Source organism: Pezoporus flaviventris, unplaced genomic scaffold (genome assembly GCF_033815535.1).
Source record: "Pezoporus flaviventris isolate CSIRO_AGI_PZ_B2104156 unplaced genomic scaffold, CSIRO_AGI_Pfla_v1 ptg000007l, whole genome shotgun sequence".
Classification (NCBI taxonomy): Eukaryota; Metazoa; Chordata; class Aves; order Psittaciformes; family Psittacidae; genus Pezoporus; species Pezoporus flaviventris.
The window spans coordinates 38,401,688-38,420,487 of record NW_026892555.1 but is presented as its reverse complement, the minus strand read 5'-3'; the positions used below and the strand labels follow the sequence as shown (position 1 = coordinate 38,420,487).

Genomic DNA, 18,800 nt, shown 5'->3' with positions numbered 1-18,800 from the left:
ATAGTACTCTATCAGCCTTATCCATTCAGTTTTGTTACTGCATGCTCCTTTTGCAGACACTAAATTGGATTGCTGGTGGTTTGTTCCATAGCATGAATGCTGCAACTAGTCGTGTGCTTAAAAGCTCCACAGAATGTTTATCCATTCGGGTTTTGTTTGTATATCTTCCTTACTCATTACTGTCCTGGGTCCAGATCCGAGCTGAGTGAAGCCTGTGTTGTTTGCCCCTTCCTACTGATTCCACAGGAGAAACCCATGAGAACTGGAGCGGAATGTTTATTGTGGAACCAGAGGATTATGGCAACCCATTGTATGAGAGCTACTCCAACTTCCAATTTTATTACTATGATCTGTTTCTAGCACTTAGAAGATGCAGAAGGCTCTACATCTTTTAAAATAGTTTTCACTGCTGTTCACTAAACAAGAACATATTCCAGTGTATAGTTCACACTGACAGTCACATCGTAATTGTGTTGATCCTTTTTGCTCTTTGAAATAACAATCTGAAATAAGTGTTATAAATCTTGAGTCTTGCCAAAATTTTGAAGGGCTTTATTTTTGTTTCTAGCTACTATCTTATGAATAGTTTTAAGCCCATTTGAATTGTTAGTTTTGGAATAAACCATATATATGTGAGGTTGTAAGCCCCATATATATATGTGAGGTTTTATGTCTATCTACTTGTATCAATTAAAAAAAAAAGTATATACATGTTGGTATGGGAAGAAGGAAACTTTTTGGTGTGTGCCCTTACATGATGTCTGTGTTTTGGAGCTCTCTTCAAAGACATTGTGCTGGTGAGTCTTCCTCAGCTTGGCATTTCTACCCTTCCTGCTAAGTGTCTCAGTATCATAGCAGGGTTAGGAAAGCTGCTGCTTCCCTTCCTGCTTCAGTGCCTTCCTGTGCATAAAAATGTGCGGAGAAAGGCTGTGTCCTGGAGCAGAGCTGTTTTCCTCCCAGATGAATACACTGTTTTATTTTACCTTTGCTATTGTGTATACAAATACTTAATTGCAGGAATATAATCTCAAAAATTTTATGTGCTGTTGTCAGCCTATTGTATTTTGAAGATTTTTACAACTATTTTTAGCAGGTGCCACAAAATACGAATGTTTGGATTTTTTATATGCATCAATATTAATAACTGTTTTGAATACCAAGAAATTACCTAATAATTTTGGAGAGAAAAAGGAGAAGATATTGCATATGAAATTAAAGATGTATTGATAGGCTAGGCAGGACTAGTGTTTTGTAAATACACTACTGCCATAGTTTAAAAAAGCATTCTTTAAGTGCTTTAGAAAAGGGAAAGAGGCTAATAGAAAAAAAAAAAGGCAAAATTAATAGCTTTTTAGTAGTTTTGTGCCAGCAGTTGAACATTCTAATTCTTCCATGAATAATCACTTCAAATAGGTGTTGAAAAAAATAACTAATTCCTACAAGGCATAAAAATTCCATGGTAATTTTTGGCAGAGTTGTTAGTTTGTAAAATACGCTGTCGGCTCTCTCTAGTTCCCAGCAGGGAGGTGTGTGGGGTCTTAAGCATACAAACTTTTTGCTCTTTGACCTTAACTCTGAATATGGGAGGTCACTTAAAAACAGTTCATCACTGCAGATTCCATGTTTTCATGTCAAAATCAACTAGCAGCTGCCCTGAAATAACACTAACATTTACATGTTGATATTTTCCTTCAGTTACTTGCAAAATAGCTGAAGCAGATTCCACACCCTGCTAAAGCTGTATCATGGAAATAGTGCTGGGATTTTTTTTTACGTTATTAGCTCTTCTTCATCTGGACATAGCTAAAACCAAAGCAAAAGGGATTGTTTATCTGCAACAGGAACTTAAAATGCACAATCTTATGTTGTCCTTCAGCAGTCAATTAAAAAAATTCATGTTGTAATTTGGCCCTGTTTGCATTTATACATTGATCCACAGCATGGCTGCATCTCGTCTCGCACCTCCAGATACTGCAGCATATGCGAGCTTGTGTTCTGGGGCTTCCCAAATGACTTTTTAATTAGTTGTTATTATTACACAGCCCATAGCTTTTCCAGTGCACAGCCATGTTGGTTTCGTCACTTATCTCATCCTTCATGTGAAATAGTTCTGGTTGCTCTTGTGGCTGCCTTGCGTTTCTTTTCCTCCCTTTTCGTGGCATGGACTAGCCTTGGTGTGTGGTTTCCTTGACCTCCAACATCACAGCAGCACTGACGTGTAGGCACCTGCTGCATTACCACTCTGTTGGGTGTTTTTTTAATAGCTTTTTTCATTTTTTGTTTTCCTCTTTTTCTTAGAATCCCCTGGAGCATTACATCCCCTCATGAGAGCGTGGGCAGGAGTTTGGCATTGTACTTTTACAGGTACCTTTTCGAATTAAAATGCACGTTTTTCCTGGGGTTTGGTAAAGGAGAGCAATTCCAGAAGAACTTTATCGTGTCCTTTTCTGCTGTCCTGGTAGTGAATTTCTCTTGCTTGACCTTTCTTAATAGATTGGGTGGCAGATTCATTAGTTGTAAATATATACTTCGGTACTGTTTAAGAAAGATTGAGGTTTGCTTTTGCTGGCCTCTATCATGCAACGATCTGTGTGTCAACATGGCAGAATCCATTTTGGAAACAGTCCAGCAGTTCCAGGGTTTTTCCCATCCTTTATTCCCAGCCTGCTCTTTGGTTACAGTCTCTCCATTCAGGATTGTGTTAGCTTTTTGCAATGGAGACCTTCAGTGCAAGTAAGCATTTCTAGCCTTAGTCCTCCAGAGCTTTCTGTTATTGCCCTGGTTATTACTAATATGCTTAAAAGCAGAAGAAAGCTTAAACATTTCAGAACCCTTCCACAGTACTCTGAGCCTGATTTCAAGGTCTGAGCAGGAGATGAACATTAAAGTTTAAAATCTTCTACTCATCATTAAAGCTCCTAAACAAAAGGGGGAAATCCAGTTTGGGGAATAATGGAAAAAATGTTATATATCAAGTAACTTCATTGTTGGTGAATACAAGGAAACCAGCGGAAACCCGAGGGGACAGGAGCTGTACGTGTGGCACTTCATACCAGTGATTATACAATTCTTGAAAGACTTGTAAGAAAGAAAATGAGTGATCAATATCTGATGTGTATTATCGAATCACCAACATGCTTCACTAATACTTAGCTTTAATTCTGCTCAGTAGAAGGTGTTTCATGTTCGTCTGTTTCCAATCACCATATTTGGCTCTAGAATATAAATTTGCATTGTGTGGGGTCTTAAATTAACAGTTATCACTGCTGTTTTATTTCAAGACAAAAATGTTAAGTCTGAGAGTACACATGGCTAATTTCAGGGTAAAAATCTGTTCCCATAATGTAGAAATCATTTCAGAAGCCATTTCTGTCAGCTGAGGAAATTGAGAACTTGAAATTCCAAATACATTGCAGTATGAAATTAAAAGCAGCAAAACTGTCTTAGCTGTGCCAAAGACTGACATCAGGAACATTAAAAGCTTTGTAAGGGATCTGTGTTAGTTTTTGTGGTCACAAGTTAACCTACACTAATTCCACAGTCACATTGCATATTTTCACCTTCCTAATGTCATGTTGCGTGGGATTTATTTCTGCTCTCTTAGCGAATGGATTCGATCTTTGGTGTTCATACAGATGTTTCAGGAGGTCTTTTGTTGTTGGAGATAAATTGAGTATTTTGTAAATGAGGAAGATCAGATCTGTGATTTGTGATGAAAGCAGCATTTGGTCCTGGCTATGGTGATGCAGCCAGCCCTCCCTGGTTATTAGCTTTTAGAGAATGTCTTGAAACCAGTCCTGATCAGTAATGAGCTGGTGCTAGTGAGTGAGGGACATATCCTGCACTGGAGGGACTCGGTTGCCCAGCAGTGACAGGCATGGTGTGTTGGCAGGACTGCTGGACAGGAGAGGTTACCTTTTTGCAGCGGGCATGGGCAGATGAAGAAATGGACACCACATGTCCTCACTTGAGGCTTGGCACCTTGGTTACTGCATCCCATGATCTGTCTGGCTTAAGCAGCTTGGCCCTGTGATGTTCATGTTCTCTAGATCCACCTACTTAAGAAGTTTATTGATATTCATCTGTAAAGAAGTAACGGTTTATAGGAGTGAAGCAGGAGATACCTCTATCCAATTTCTGGGTTTGGAAGAAATCTTCTATGTTACTTTGGGCATTCATACTCAATTCTACATTTAATTCCCTGTTGGAGATTTTCTGTTGTTTACATGAGGGGACCTATTAATGTGACTGCATATCACAGATCTGAGAGAGGCACAGATACATACCAATGGTTAGTAGTCTGGTACTATAATGGGGGTAGGAATAGAGAAATTAAGCAGTTTTTCTAAGTAAGGCACTTGTGAAGGAGGACAGAGTCGAGAGCATCCCGAGTTCAGGACTCTGTGGGGACAAGCCTATTGCATGTTTCAGCACGCAAAGAGCACATGAAAGGGAGCTGAAGCAATGCCAAAAGGAAGAACTGTTTATTTTTGGAGGAGTCTACAGCAAACCTTAGTACTTGTTTGATTGACTGGCTGGTGTTTCTGGTTGACTGGATTTCCCCCACTGTTTGTTTTCCTCTTGAAAATGTATGGGGCTCCAAGGCTAGTACCTTCTGTAATCTCTTCCTGCCAACCACCCCAGCGCCAGCTCCTCTGCCTCCAGCCTGCTAGGCTCAGTGGACAGTCTGCCCTGGGCACGGAGGCTGAAGGAGGGAGGAGGGGAGGTATCTCTCACCTGCAACCCAAAAGTGGCCTGGGTTGGAGGGAGCTTTGCTTCAGGAGGAGCCTCACTGAGTCATACCTTTCTCCACTGCAGCTTTTTTCTGTTCCCTCTGCTGGACAAGGGATGAGGAGGAGCACTTGAAGTGCCTCTTCGTTTTTCCTCTAATCCCTCTTTGTCCTTGTAATCTGTTTCTGCTTCACAACCCATTTTTGGTGCCCCTGTCTTTATTCCCAGCAACTTTTCCTCTCCACTCTTTTCCTGATAATTGCATTTCTCCTGTATCTCTGTGTCTTGCCAGTTCTTGCTCTTGTGTCTGCCGCCACACTTCCAATTCCAGGTTTGTTTGGTTTGATTTTTTTATTTCCTTGGAGCTGGGATGCCTCAACCCTCCCTGCTCTGCCTTCCTCTCTACTTGATTAAATGCACTGGTCATGACTCAATACAGCTTTTGTTTTCTGTAAGGTAGTGAGGGTTTTATGGTTTCTTAAAAGTTGTGGCCAGGAAGAATTTCCATTGTCATAACAACTTCATCAGGCCCCTCAGATACGAGAAAGCCATTCAGTGTGCAGACTCTTGACAGTCTGATTTCTTAAAAGCTGCTTTCTAAGAACATTTAGTAAAGAGTCATTACATTAAATAATGGTAATACAAAAACATACTTTGAGCATCAAACCTGGATATTAAACAAAAGTTTGGATGCTCATTAACAAGTATCTAACTAGATATTTATATACAGTCAAATAGGATGTGAACAGTTTGTCAAAGATCTGTAGTTTTAATGTGTGGACTTTGGGGGGCGTATATTTCCAATGCAGCGATTAAGAAGAAAATGTGTATTCTAAGAGCTAGCAACAACTCTAGTCAATAAATCTGGTATAGTCTAAGGGGTTACATACACAAAGCTGTAATCATGCCATGCACATACAGCCTAGCGCTTAGATTATATAGCTGTATATTGCATTGTGTTCTGGTGCCAAAACTAGTATTTTAAACTCTATCCTTAAAGAAGTCTTAAGTATACAGATGTGTCTTCAAGACATAGTGTTACACACTCCTTTCGTTTTCTTACTTGACTTCTAACACCATGTGTGTATTTAGACTTGAGGCTGGAGAAAAGAGGAATAAACTGTCCAGTGCTATGGGAAAATATGCTCTTATCTAGAGAAAAACATAGCTGTACCAGTCAAAAGATATCATTTGTGGAATTGCTCTGAAGGTTGCAGTGCCCTGGAAGGCTGCTGTAAATCATGTGTGGTTTGTTTTTGTTCAGGTCATTCTATTACTAATTCTTTGAAAAAGACCTGATTTTTTTTTTACATAGTCAAAACTTTTAAAGTGCATTTATTTAAGAAAAAATAAATGGGCAATATTTCATTATGTAAAAAGTAAAAATTTCAGTGCTTGGAAGTGGTTAACTCAGGGCAGTTATGGTGTAGAAATTATTTCAGAATAGCCGTTCTGACCTTACCGCAGTAATATCTCATGTTACAGAACAGGCTGTTTAATACAAAGAGTTTTGACAGACAACACCCCACAGCTAATCAGAAGAGTGGCTCAAAGTCCTCCTTTGTCAGAATTAGGCCATTCTATTGTACTTCACTGGCTGAACATTATCATTTTTCTAATGGCACTGCTTTTAGCATACTGGATTTTTCATTGTGCCTACTGTACTGCCTGTTAAAGGTGGTCTGGTAGGTTCTTAATAGCAGTAAGAGAAGTTCACTGACTATATTTTAATACTTATTTCTAAAGATAAAACAGTTGTGTCCATATATAGAGTTTATTGGAAATACTTTCCCATATAACAAGATAAGAGCAAGCTGTAAAAATAGGAGAGAGATTAAGTTTTAAATCCATATATAATCTACATGACTTCCTGTTTTCGTGCTTGTAAAAATCTGGTACATGTTGTAAGAAATATTCCATACATTTTTGCACTATTTCTTTCAAATATATTTGCACAACAGGTGAGGAACTCCAGAAAGATGCTATTAAACTTTTTTTTGAAACTTAGAAAATAACTGTTTTTTAAAGTTTCTCTTACTGATTATATCTCTGGCTAAAGGAAAGAAAATTTTAAGTATGTTATTTTTTCCACTTATAATAGTTCTTTATGGTTTCTGGTTTTCTCACAACATAGACTTGGGGGGGGGGGGAGGGGTGTGTCTTTTCTGGGCTATATTTGTTTACTTTTGGTCTTTGTGTATTTGTAGAGTTCTGGAGTTTTGATGGTCTAGTAACTGCAGGGGAACGTCTAACTGCAACTGTTTTCATTGTTTGTTTTTATTCCTCAAATATAATCTGTTTAGAGCTATGTTACTATATTTCTTTAATGCATTTTTCATTGTAAACAGTTTTAGAACACTTTTCTCAATAAATCAGAGTCTGAACATGGCAACTCATGATTTTCAGGGCTTTTGGCCTCTTACAAGATCCTGCTAAATTTTTTTCTTTCCCACAAAAATGAGCTGGCAGCGGCAGCAGGTCCAGTTATGTCCGTAAAATCAGAGATTGCTGCACTCTTTTGAGAATGGGAGGCTGGATCAAATCCCCAGTCCCCGAACAGGGGAAAATTTCCCACCTCCTGAGGAAGAACCCTGTTGGCAGAATATTGAGTGGGTTTTCCTATTTCAGCTGAAATGTCCTACTTGCTAGAAAGTGCTTAATTGCACTGGAGCAGAGTGAGTACCCCAGTTTCTTCCCCAGTTACCCTGAGTGGGCTTCCTTTGAAAAGAAGTGCTGGGGAAGGATGCTCAAAGCCTGATACTTTGAGCATCTCCCCAGGAGGGATGCTTCAGTCTGCACTCCAAGGGGGGGGAAAAGGTGTTTTCTTTGCACCCTCATCATCCCTGACTGCATTTTTAGGGACGGCATGTACCTACCTACCTGCTGCATAAAGTGTTGTGAATGAGCAAGATGGGCAAGGAATTCCCTGGTTCCTGTACAGCTTGGGAAATGGCCATCAGGCTTAGTTAGTTGTGTGTGTGCCTGTTAGTAGGAAGAGGTCTGCAAGAGGCCTCTCCCCCTGAATATCTCTCGTGTCCCAAAACTTTATGAACACTGCAGTTAATTAAATGGTGAACATAGAGACTCTTTCCCTACAGAACTTGCTATTTAGGTTTGTGTGGTTTTCAGTGTTAGTTTCAAGTGCTTGGCTTGAAGGTGCTTTTATAGGTTTGAATGAAGCAAGATGTCAAATCTCAGAAGGACGTCATGTCACCTTGCTGCAGTAGCTATAAAGGTGGTGAACCTACTGATGTCACTTGGTTATAGGTCCTCAAGTCTCTGAATACAAGGCTGTATTAGTAGACACACTACACATTTAATACAAACTTTCATATTGAAAAGCTATACTTTTAACTTTATCAGTTTAAATCTGGCTTGAATTCTTAGTTTTTCCAAGCTTGCATGCAGAAGAAGTTGTTCTAAGCCAAGTTGGGTTAGTCTTAACATACACTAGGGCTCACTCCAAGTCTGATCCTGTAGTTGCACTGGTGATGACAAATATGCTGCATTAGGGTGCTTTAACATTTGTACAAGCTTCAGACATTTAAAGGATTTAGGACTATGTTTAATTTATCTGAGTGTGTCAGATGGCCCAGGACTGGCATGTGGAAAATGCTACCATCAAATTGTATGTTCCAAAGTGGAAAGGTTTTTGGTGAGGGATGCTGCAAAAGTTAGAGCTTTTTCCCAGCTGCCTAATTACTGATTATGCTTGTGCTTCTGTTGTTCTCTGCAGGGCAGAGGATCAGACTTTGCTGCGTGGTCAGAGGCCATGTGGATGTCTGATGTATGGAGCCTGCAAATCCTGTTAGTGAGGCATCATATCTCTGTGGTAACACTAGAAGGAGGGTGCTTTGCAGGTCTGTCCACATTTTTGCAGACAGATTTTTATTTCCTTCTTCACTAGTGCATATGATTTTCACTGAGCCTACTGCCAGTAGATTTGAGTAGTTTAAAGATTTGAGTAGTTTAAAATACATCTCACTCTTAAGACAGACTTCTTAAAAATTGCCACAGATTTGAGATGTGAGCTAAGATTAATAATGTTCCATTTAAAATGTTTTTGCCGAGCTTCGTTATTAAAACATTTTGTGGCTCTGCCTTCCTCTGTTCTCTGGAATCTAAGCATGGCTGTGAAAGACAGGAGCAAGTAGATGAGGTACTGGCTTTTCCTATCGGTAGAGAAGAAGGGAAAAACAGAATCCAGGTAGCAGTGCCCCTTCCACCAGAGCAGAGCAGTGCAAAAACAGGGTGGTGCAGTGGGGAAGTGGTTTAAGGAGGAGGAGGTGAAGGAGCAGAGAAATAAGAATCCCTCTTTTTCCAGATAACATGAACAAAACAGCTAGAATGATGTGCAGCAGGGACCAGTCTCAGGGTCTGATGAACTTCTGAAATATGATGGAGCACCAGGGCCAAGTGTCCTGTGTTGAAGAAGGGGGCTGTGTTAATTTCTAAAAGGGCAGAAAGGATCCTGGGAAAATAATGTAGGCCCAGGAGATCACAGGATAAATTAGGAATTGTGACCTTGTTGTAGCGAGGAGGCTATAAATTTAAACATGATGCCTACAGAGAAATGCAGAATTAAAAGGATAAAAGTTGTTTGGACTTGGAGCCGTTGGTACTGACTGGTGAATGAGCCCTAAAGGTGTTTTCTGAAGCTTCCCAAGCTTTAGGAACTACCTAAACCTAGTTCAGTTTCCTAAGCTAGAAGTATTCACATAAAGCTTAGAGCTACACATGTAACAAAAAGTTACATTTCTTCTTATACTTTTGTAGGCCCTTCTGTTTTTTTTTTTGTTTAAATGAGAGACTAAAATTATTCCAAAGAGTTCAGTACAGTGTGAGCAACACAGAGGTCCAAAGTAAACAGAATTGATTTCCATTATAGCTTTTACAAATGCAGCATGTAATATCACTCTAATAAGATGACTTACATTTTTTATGTACTATCTAGTTGTGATGAAGTTTCATTTCTGAGCTTTCTTGTGAATTTGGGCAGCTGTCTGCGCCTTTCGAAAGAAACCAGTTTTCATGTTTGGGAGGCATCTGTAAGGCAGTATTTACCCAGAAGCAAGGATTGCTGAGAGTGGATTATTGCTACTCGGTAGGAAATGTGGCTGTGCTGGATTTCAGAACTAAAAAGGAGTAAAATACTTCCTGAAGATTTTTCTTTCAGAGGGGCATCTCCATCCAGCTCCCAGTGAGCACTAAGCACACATTATGGGGCAGTATGTAAGTTTAGCTAAGTTGCTTTCCTGCTTTCCAGGCATTTGTACCTCCATGGATTTTTCCAGAAGCTATTTTTCTGTAAGCGTTAGCATTTCTAGTTATGGCAGCATCCTGCATTAAACCTCATAATTTTAAGTGTACACTGAAATAGAGTGTTAAGTGGTGGCAGTGCTTTGCTTATGGAGAGTTTTATCTTGGAAGACTTTGAGGGTGATGTAAGAGCAAAGAAGAATTAGCATAAATATATCAGCCTATTGTACATTCATCTACGCAAGTTAATACAAAGTTAATGCTAGCAGTAATTTGGGGTTTTTGGTTGGAAATGGTACATCAACAGTGAAAAGTGGCTGTCTTTGACAAAGTTGTTACCTTCCCACTTGGTGGAGGTTCCCATGTCTGTATAATTCGGCCACTCTTGATTTTAGGTCACATTTTTTGTGTCCTTTTGAAGGCTTAAACATCCATTTGAAGAGATATTGCTCTTCACTTACTGTTCACTGTTTCATGTTTTAGGGGGGTGAAGAGTTAAAAATCAGCCATTTCAGTAATACTTTCAGTCATGGTAGATCTGAAAGATTATTCCATCTCCTCATTTTGTATCTTGACAAGTTAATATTATGTGAGACCAAATCTATAGCCTTACACATGTTTATCTAAAATTGGTTTCAGAAGTGAAATACTGCTGCCATTCTGGATGTGGATTATCTTATGTCAATTTAAGCCTAGTTTATTTAGGCTTATCCTGTATTTTTAAACTTAGTAACATAAATATATAAGGTTTAGAGTGACAGTTATCCACAGAAGAACTTGTATCAGTTTTAGACGTACACAGTAGTGTAACTTAGACCTGTAGCAAGCCATCCTCAGTGAAACCCTCATTTATAGGCTTAGGAGGGACTGTTAACTAAGCAGCATTTCCATTATGGGACCTCCAGCTCTAAAGTGTACCTAGTCATTACCAGAGCCAGATATTTTCCATCTGTTTCCTATGTTCCTATGCAGATTTTGTTTTGTGATCTCTTTGAGTCATCTTGTGATCACTTGTTGATTACTCATGCTGGAATTTATGTGATGTTTATGGTGCATCTTGAGGTAGTGGTAGCTACATTTTATCACCTGAAAAAGAAAATTGACAAAGGCCTTTAAATATCCAGGAAAGTAGAGTAAAGGCTGTCAGCCTTTGTTATATTTATCCAAGAGGGATGAATTAAGACCGTGAGTTTCATTTTAGCTTTTTTGGGGTGAAGCTGAGTGCTCGCCAAAGTCAAGAGCAGAAATTTCACTGATTTCATTTGGGCCACATTTTCACTGTTGTTTTTTACTGCTTTGTTTCAGTTTGAATACTGTTAAAATATGGAGTGCTCTTCTATGGGTGCTTTTAGGCAACGACTGTCTGAAACTTGGCCGGTGTGTAGGAGCTACAGGGCAACACAGAGACAGGAAGGAAAGTGCAATATTTGCTGCCAGCGACATTCAGTCTGTGTTGAGAATGCAGCTTTAGGTATGAAATCAAAAATAAACTTCAGTGTTGTACCATAACCTTGTGTTAATAATAGCCCTAGCGATAAATATTTGCCAGAATGGGGCCAAGTCATACATTTTGTTTAAATTTAAAAAAAAAATGCATATTTAGACTATAAGTTTCTGCACAGTGTATGTTCTCCTACTGTCTTGGCTTTAAATCTAGGAAAGAATATTTTATAAAGGATTTATTTGTAGTTAATGTTAGCTGCATAGCTATTGCTGCTCTAGGCTATGTTGTGTTCCCCTAAATCCTGCAGATAGCGCATGTGTTATTTAACTATGAATATCTGACAAATATATTACAGATCTAAGAGTGATCGGAGCATGATGCCTAGATTTAATAAATGCTTTGGATCTCTGCCTCTGTCACAAAGGAATCCTCAATCTAAGTATCTGGCTGAAAAACACAGCTTAAAAAGCCCAAAACCCATCTCCCCTTTGCATGTTTTATATTCTGCTCAGCAGGTCTGCAACAGGCACAGAAAGTTAGAGGAACTCAGTTAGAACTTTAAGAAAGATTTTATTAATGCATGCATAGTATTAAAATGAACTATGTTTGAACATGTGCATAAGCTTTTAGCTTTGTTTTTCTTTAAATAATCAAATCTGCCAATTGTTTTACAGAAGAGTAAAAATGGAGATCTGGAGTGAATCCTGACAAACATTTTCATCCATGAGAAAATTACACCTACAGAGTAGATCTTTGGATGTAAACAGAGTAAAAGGAACATTTCTTAGGCCTCTAAGTATATTTCACACATTTTCTGCAAGTGGATGAAGAAAACCTATTTGCCCTTAAATTGCGGCACTGCAAAACTGGTATCAGAGCTGTACACAACAGGAAATTCAGATGCCTAAGCCCTGAGTTTCTTTAAAGTATAAGGCAGAAGAAAGCCATTTCTATACCCCTGTTGCTTCAATGATGATTTTCACAACTGGAAACTAAGTGGCACTGTTTTGTCTTCCTGAGCATAAACTGTGCTGCTACTCAGCCTTTTTCATTACCAGTGAAATTAATAAGGAGCAAGGCTCTCTAGTGTCGCTGCAGTGTTTCAGGTACTCATGGACAGCAGAGAGGGTTGTTGGAATTGTGCTCACTTTCCCAGCTAGCAGCAGAATTAGCTGCAGCCTTCACCAGAGCAGGCAGGCAGAAGTTGTTTCATTAGCACTTTACATTCATCCACCTCTCCTTCATACCACTTTCTTTTCTAACAGTGTCTGGTTAATAATTTTTAGCCCTCTGAGATGAGAGTACTGAATAAAATTTCCCTTGATACTCAAATGCAGCATCCCAGTGAAATGGAGCAAGTTAAACAACACACAAAAATACAGCCAATCCTTTTTTAGCTGCGTGTACCTCAGTTTATACCAGCAGTCCCACAGGTACAAAGCCTCCATGTCTGGCTACTTAACCACCTGGCCGTTACTCCTCTGGTTCCCTGTGCTGCCTGAAGTGGACATTTCTGCCCCAGCTCCTCAGCAGGTCTTTGCTTTTCTCTCTAGGCATGCCTGAGGCTCACTGCCAGTCACACCGTATTTCCATTGTCTTCAGGCACTTGGCCCCGTAAGTGTTTGCAAACAAACACTCTCAGTCAAATGAACATGCATGCACAGTGGGATTGTTTTTTCCTCCTTTTTTTCCTTATAAGTATGTTGTTGAAGCCAATATAGGTGCTTAGCCTCCTAAACAATTCTTGCTGGCATTCACCAGGGCTGTCCTGAGTGAGGAAGTTGTTAAGTGCTGGAGAAGGACTTCCAAAAGTAGCCTCGAGTCATGCTCACTGGGTGGAGAATGGAGTTGGCAGCTGTCGTCTGGGGCAGGACCATGGTGGCCTTTAATGACAGTGGCCAAGGGGGAAATGGAGGATTGTGGTCTCACTTATTCACGTGGCATTAATTTATTGGGTGACAGTATTTAAGTACAGAGAATTGGGGTTTTGGTTGTTTGGAGGGGGTTCTTCCTCCTGATGAGACCCCCAAATCTTACATAGGTTTAATTTTTCCGCTCAAGTATCAAATATATACACACAATGTAAAAACAGAACATTTAGCCATCAGCCTTTGAGCTGGCAAAGTGGAAAGATTTGATTGTCTGTACAGAAGATAAATGTATGTGTGCAGATGCCTGTTGGGATTGCCTTCAGTGCTTTTGGAAATTTGATACCTAATTTCCAAACAGTACCAATAAATATGTTGATTCAAATGAGGAAAGTGAGCTTTTTCTTTTTCAGAAAGACTTAGTTAAAATTCAGGAAGTCAGACTGCTGAGGAGTTAGCACTAGGATTTATAAAATAACATTGAAAGGGAAGCTTAATTAACATTTCACTACCCTTTCAATTGCCTGAATGTGTGTCTGGTTTATCACCCACCTAAATATGTTAGTTTGTATTTGAGGAAGGCTTGTGACAGTGAGCTTTCAGGAGAAAACTCAGCTTTTTCCTATAATCTCATTACAGCGTTTACATATTTTATTTGCTTGCTTTGACCTTGGACGATTTAGATGTACATACCATGTATTTCTGGGAATCAATACTTGCAGTTGCTTTCTTTTTACTGTTAATGTCTCTTTAGCTGGAATTCCTTTATTTTCGTTGGTTTTTTTTTTGTTTGTTTTATTTATGTAAACAGTGTACTGATGGCACACCCTGTATTAGTAAGTTGGGTATTGATGGATGAGCACAGGATGTCATCCCTGGGTAGGATGCTGTTCTGCATTCCTTAGGATGAGTGAAGAAGTAGCAGCTGCTTTTCTTTTTTTTCCCTGAAGAGCACAGTGATAACAGAAATGGGATATTAAAAAGGGCAACGTAGATTAATGGCATAGTAATAAAATAAATGAGACCCATTAGCGAAATCGCTGCTTGAAAAGTAGTTTCCATGATAAGTGCCCTTCAGTGACTCATGTGGGAAAGATTGTTACAACACTTGTAACATCGTCCATGGTGTTGGGTTTTAGACTGTTGTGACAATCCTAAGTGATAGAATCTTAAAATAATTTAGATGAACATAAACTTCCTTTGCAGTTAGTTCTTGGTAGAAATCTCAAATGATTATTTTTAAATGTGAATTTCTTTCAGACCCAGTCAGAATGTTTTTGTGTGCTCCCTAACCCTTTCATCAAAAAGAAAGCCTTTTTTTGTTGTTCTGCTGCGCCTGTAAGGTGAGCACAAGAACTTGGAAAGCTTTATTTTACTGCTGGAGCACTGGTGCTTTGGGGATTAATGTTCACGCAGGACTTTGAACTGGAATTGGTGGCTTTAGTAAGGTCTCCTACTTTTTAATTGTCGATTTTATATTAGATTAACAATGAAGGCTGTGCATTGCACTGAAAATGTTATATGGCTCTGTGTGCTCTCTGCTTTTTAGACCAGACAGCCTTCTGCAGCATTTAATAAAAAAGGAAAATACATTTCTTAGATTTATGTTGCTTATAAGGAGAAAAATGCTTGGTGATTAGATATAAAATATGCACACGGATCAACTAATCAAAGCAAAGATATTACCTTGAAAGTGCTCTTTCATTGATCTTCAGGAGATAATGGGTTTAAGTCTCTGGATTGTCACATTTTGCTTCCCTTTCTCCCCCAGAAATGCACAGCTCTGTCATGGTGGGGCTCAATTTTTTAACTGTTTTCTTTTCCAGTGTAATTGTATTAAATAATAAGCGAAACATTTCCTGTGGGATGCACGGGGTGTGGGGCGAGAGGGAGCTCTGAGTGCCCTCTCCCCTGCGTCACTGTCAGGAGCGGCGGCTGCATCCCGTCCGGCAGTGGGAGAGGAGGGCCAGGAGGCGGCTGTTGCTATCGCTCTGATGTCAGGCGCTCTCACTAACGTGTGGTTGGTTATTCTGCATTTCAGATCGCTGCCGGTAGCGGCGTGCAGGGGGAAGAGTGAGACTCCCACCTCCTTCAGCGAGAAGAAAGGAGTCAGCGGAGCAGACTAATACGGACTTGTGTCAGGTGGCCTTGCCCTACAAAGGCTGCCTTTAAAAGAGAAACGCAGTGTTATTTAATGAGCTGTGAGATGAGGCGCTGCTGCTAACGCTCAGATCCCAGGATTCATTGGCTATTCATTGTGCTTAATGTACATGTTTCTGCACCGTGCATTTAGGAGATCCCAGAGAAGAATCCAAAACGGCTGCGGGGGAAAGACCACCAAACATGCCTACAGAAACACTACCGACAGGTAGCATGGTGAAGCCGGTCAGCCCTGCCGTGACTTTCACGTCCGCCGTTCCTCTCCGCATCCTGAACAAAGGACCCGACTATTTTCGCAGGCAGGCGGAGCCTAATCCAAAAAGACTGAGTGCAGTGGAGAGGCTGGAAGCCGACAAGGCAAAATATGTCAAGAGCCAGGAGGTCATCAATGCCAAGCAGGAGCCTGTGAAGCCAGCAGTGCTGGCAAAGCCCCCGGTCTGTCCCGCAGCCAAAAGAGCACTGGGGAGCCCCACCTTGAAAGTCTTCAGTAACAATGCAAAGACTGAGAGCGGCGTCCAGAGGGAGAATCTGAAGCTTGAGATTCTGAAGAACATCATCAACAGCTCCGAAGGCTCCAGCTCGGGTTCAGGGCATAAGCACGGTCCCCGAAACTGGCCACCCCACAGAACCGATTCAACAGAGCTGAACCGACACTCATTCGCTGAATCTTTGAAGGTTTATCCCACGCAGGGCCGTAGCAGCCCGCAGGAGAGCAGCTCCAACGTCAGCAGAAGGCTCCTAGATCAGTCAGCAGAGACTTTCTTGCATGTCTCTCACAGCTCCTCAGACATTAGGAAAGTAACTAGTGCAAAGCCCTTAAAAGCAATACCCTGCAGTAGCTCAGCCCCGCCTTTGCCTCCGAAGCCCAAAATCGCTGCCATCACCACCCTGAAATCCCCAGAGATTGAGGCAGTCGAGTCTGGATGCGGAATTAGCAGAAGACCCTCCCTACAGCGATCAAAATCAGACTTAAGCGACAGATACTTTCGTGTTGATGCAGATGTTGAACGGTTCTTTAACTACTGCGGACTGGATCCTGAAGAGCTTGAAAACCTCGGAATGGAAAACTTTGCAAGGGCTAACTCTGATATTATATCCCTCAACTTTCGCAGCGCAAGCATGATTAGCTCAGACTGTGAACAGTCTCAGGACAGCAACAGTGACCTTAGAAACGATGACAGTGCCAATGACCGCGTGCCATATGGCATTTCTGCCATTGAAAGGAATGCCAGAATCATCAAGTGGTTGTATAGCATCAAGCAAGCTAGAGAGTCACAGAAAGTGTCCCACGTGTGAGAAAAAAATCCACCGTAGAAAAAGCAAGGACTGTATCTTTGTCTGTGAATATTCAGTTGTGAAGGGTTGTGAAGTCTACTTGAAGTCTTGTACCCTTCTCAAATCTCTTTGTGTTGCTTGTTGTGCAATGTTTCCAAGTTGCATGCCTGTCAACATGTGAGCTGACCTGGCTTCCACTTGAACAGTAACTAACTACAAAGCCTGGCTGAGCATACACATTATCTGCCAAAAGTTTAAGACGAGAATCTAATTAGGGCTTCAGTATAATCAAAGTGTTTACATGGAAAGGTTATATGACTTCTTTGGTATTTATGTGGTTCCTTGTGGATTTTATATATGTCACTTTTTGTCTTAATACAGATATTGTCAACTGACGTTGCTAGTTTCTAAGTTGAAACAGAAACCCTTTGGGGAAAAGAAAAGCAGAACTGGCCAAAATAAGAGGTTTGGGCAGATGACAGTAGGCAAAACAGCCTTCTCTCTTGTAGAAAGTGCATTATTGGCACATGTAAAACTGTTTCTAAAAGGCAGAGAATGCTAAGTTCTTAAATTATGTATCGTTGCTAAACTGTATATCCCTGCTTGTAGTAAGGGACTGTTCAGTAAAGGTTTCTATTTTCTAGATAAGCTTCCTCAGTTTTACAGCAGAAGTAGTCTAGTGAATCTGTTTGACCTCTCATAAACTAAATGATGCTTGCATTTGGGTTGGTGTAAGCATTGAAATGATTTTGTATTACCCCTGCTGGAAAAGCTTAAAGAAGGTTGGAGTCAACAGATGAAAACAGCGGAGGTGTGGGATTTTGTGGGTTTGATTTCTTTACTTACAGATTCCTGGTCTTAAACTTTTGACAGGAATGATTAGATCCTATAGCTGATATTGAATGCCTTTACTAGTCAAACACATCATGACTACAAACTCCATGCTGTCTTTAAATTTTTTTGTAGAGCTATTCGAACAGTTATTGAACAAAAATGGAAACACACAGCCATATCAATATAGCGCCTCCTATTCAGAAGTAAATACACTCAGTAGCTGAACTATATCTGAAAAGTTGTGATTATGTTGTCTTGCATATGTTATATCTAAGGCTGTGAAAGTTTGTTACAGCTCTAGGAAAGTGTAGAAACATGACAGTATGTAGCTTTTATTCTTTTCTTTGTTTTTTCCTCCTTATGATGGTTAGTGCTGCAGATCAACCTGTTACAAATCTTTTGACAATCTGTGTCTTCCCAGTGGTTTAATTAACTGTCATTTCATCTGGCAGTAGTGGTGTGGTAGCAGAGAAGTTGAAAGTACAGTGGTCTGCTTCATTATTATTGTATACATGCTTTGAAGTAAACTGCAGCACTACGTTATACTTCATCAGCTAATAGGAAACTTTTTTTATTGTGTAAATGCTGTAAGACTTTGTATATACTTCAGTTGTTACGAAATCTTTAAAAGGAAGAGTGTTATGCTAATAAATAGCTACTGGTGCAGGTATGGTAGGGGTTTTGTTCTTTTTTTTTACCCCTCCCCTTCTTAAAACTATATCAGGAACTCAATTGCAGTGTGTTTTAGTGCTGTAGAAGGTCTTGGTTAAATAATAGTTCCAGTAAAAGGTTTCTTTCACTAAAGTGCTTTTCAGAATATAATTTTTTATAAAGTAACTATAGCAGCATGATCTGTCTGAAGAACTAGAAGAGATTTTCAAGACTCCTAAAATAGCTTGCTTCATCCTTACCTAGCAATGTTACTGTTCCCGTTTATAGCATTTGTTCATAATGAATCACCGCAGTCTTCTGAATTATTCTTCAGTAGTGCTTATTTATATATTTGAATATTAAAGATGTTTTACAAAGTCGGGTTCTATTGTTTCTCTGAGAAGCTTGTAGCCCAACTTCTTACTGATAGCCACAGTTAATGCAGCTGAGAATGGAAGCAAAGCCGCACAGTAGGAATTACCCTACTTCAAGTTTCATATAATTGTTTTCCAAATGATTGTTCATGGGGGGGGGGAAAAAAAGCACACAGTTTCAGGAGGCTGCTCTATGGTTTTTAC

At 40.0% G+C, this 18,800-nt stretch overlaps 1 protein-coding gene across 2 annotated transcripts in view; it reads left to right on the top strand.

Annotated features, from left to right (window-relative positions):
- Positions 1–18,599, top strand: part of FAM110B (family with sequence similarity 110 member B) — a 110,100-nt gene extending 91,501 nt beyond the window's left edge. For both annotated transcript variants that reach the window (XM_061448430.1, XM_061448431.1), the window contains one exon: positions 15,344–18,599. In XM_061448430.1, the coding sequence (XP_061304414.1) occupies positions 15,646–16,758 (1,113 nt within the window). In that variant the 5' untranslated portion in view covers positions 15,344–15,645 and the 3' untranslated portion in view covers positions 16,759–18,599. The remainder of the gene's footprint in view (positions 1–15,343) is intronic.
- The last annotated feature ends 201 nt before the right edge of the window (positions 18,600–18,800 follow it).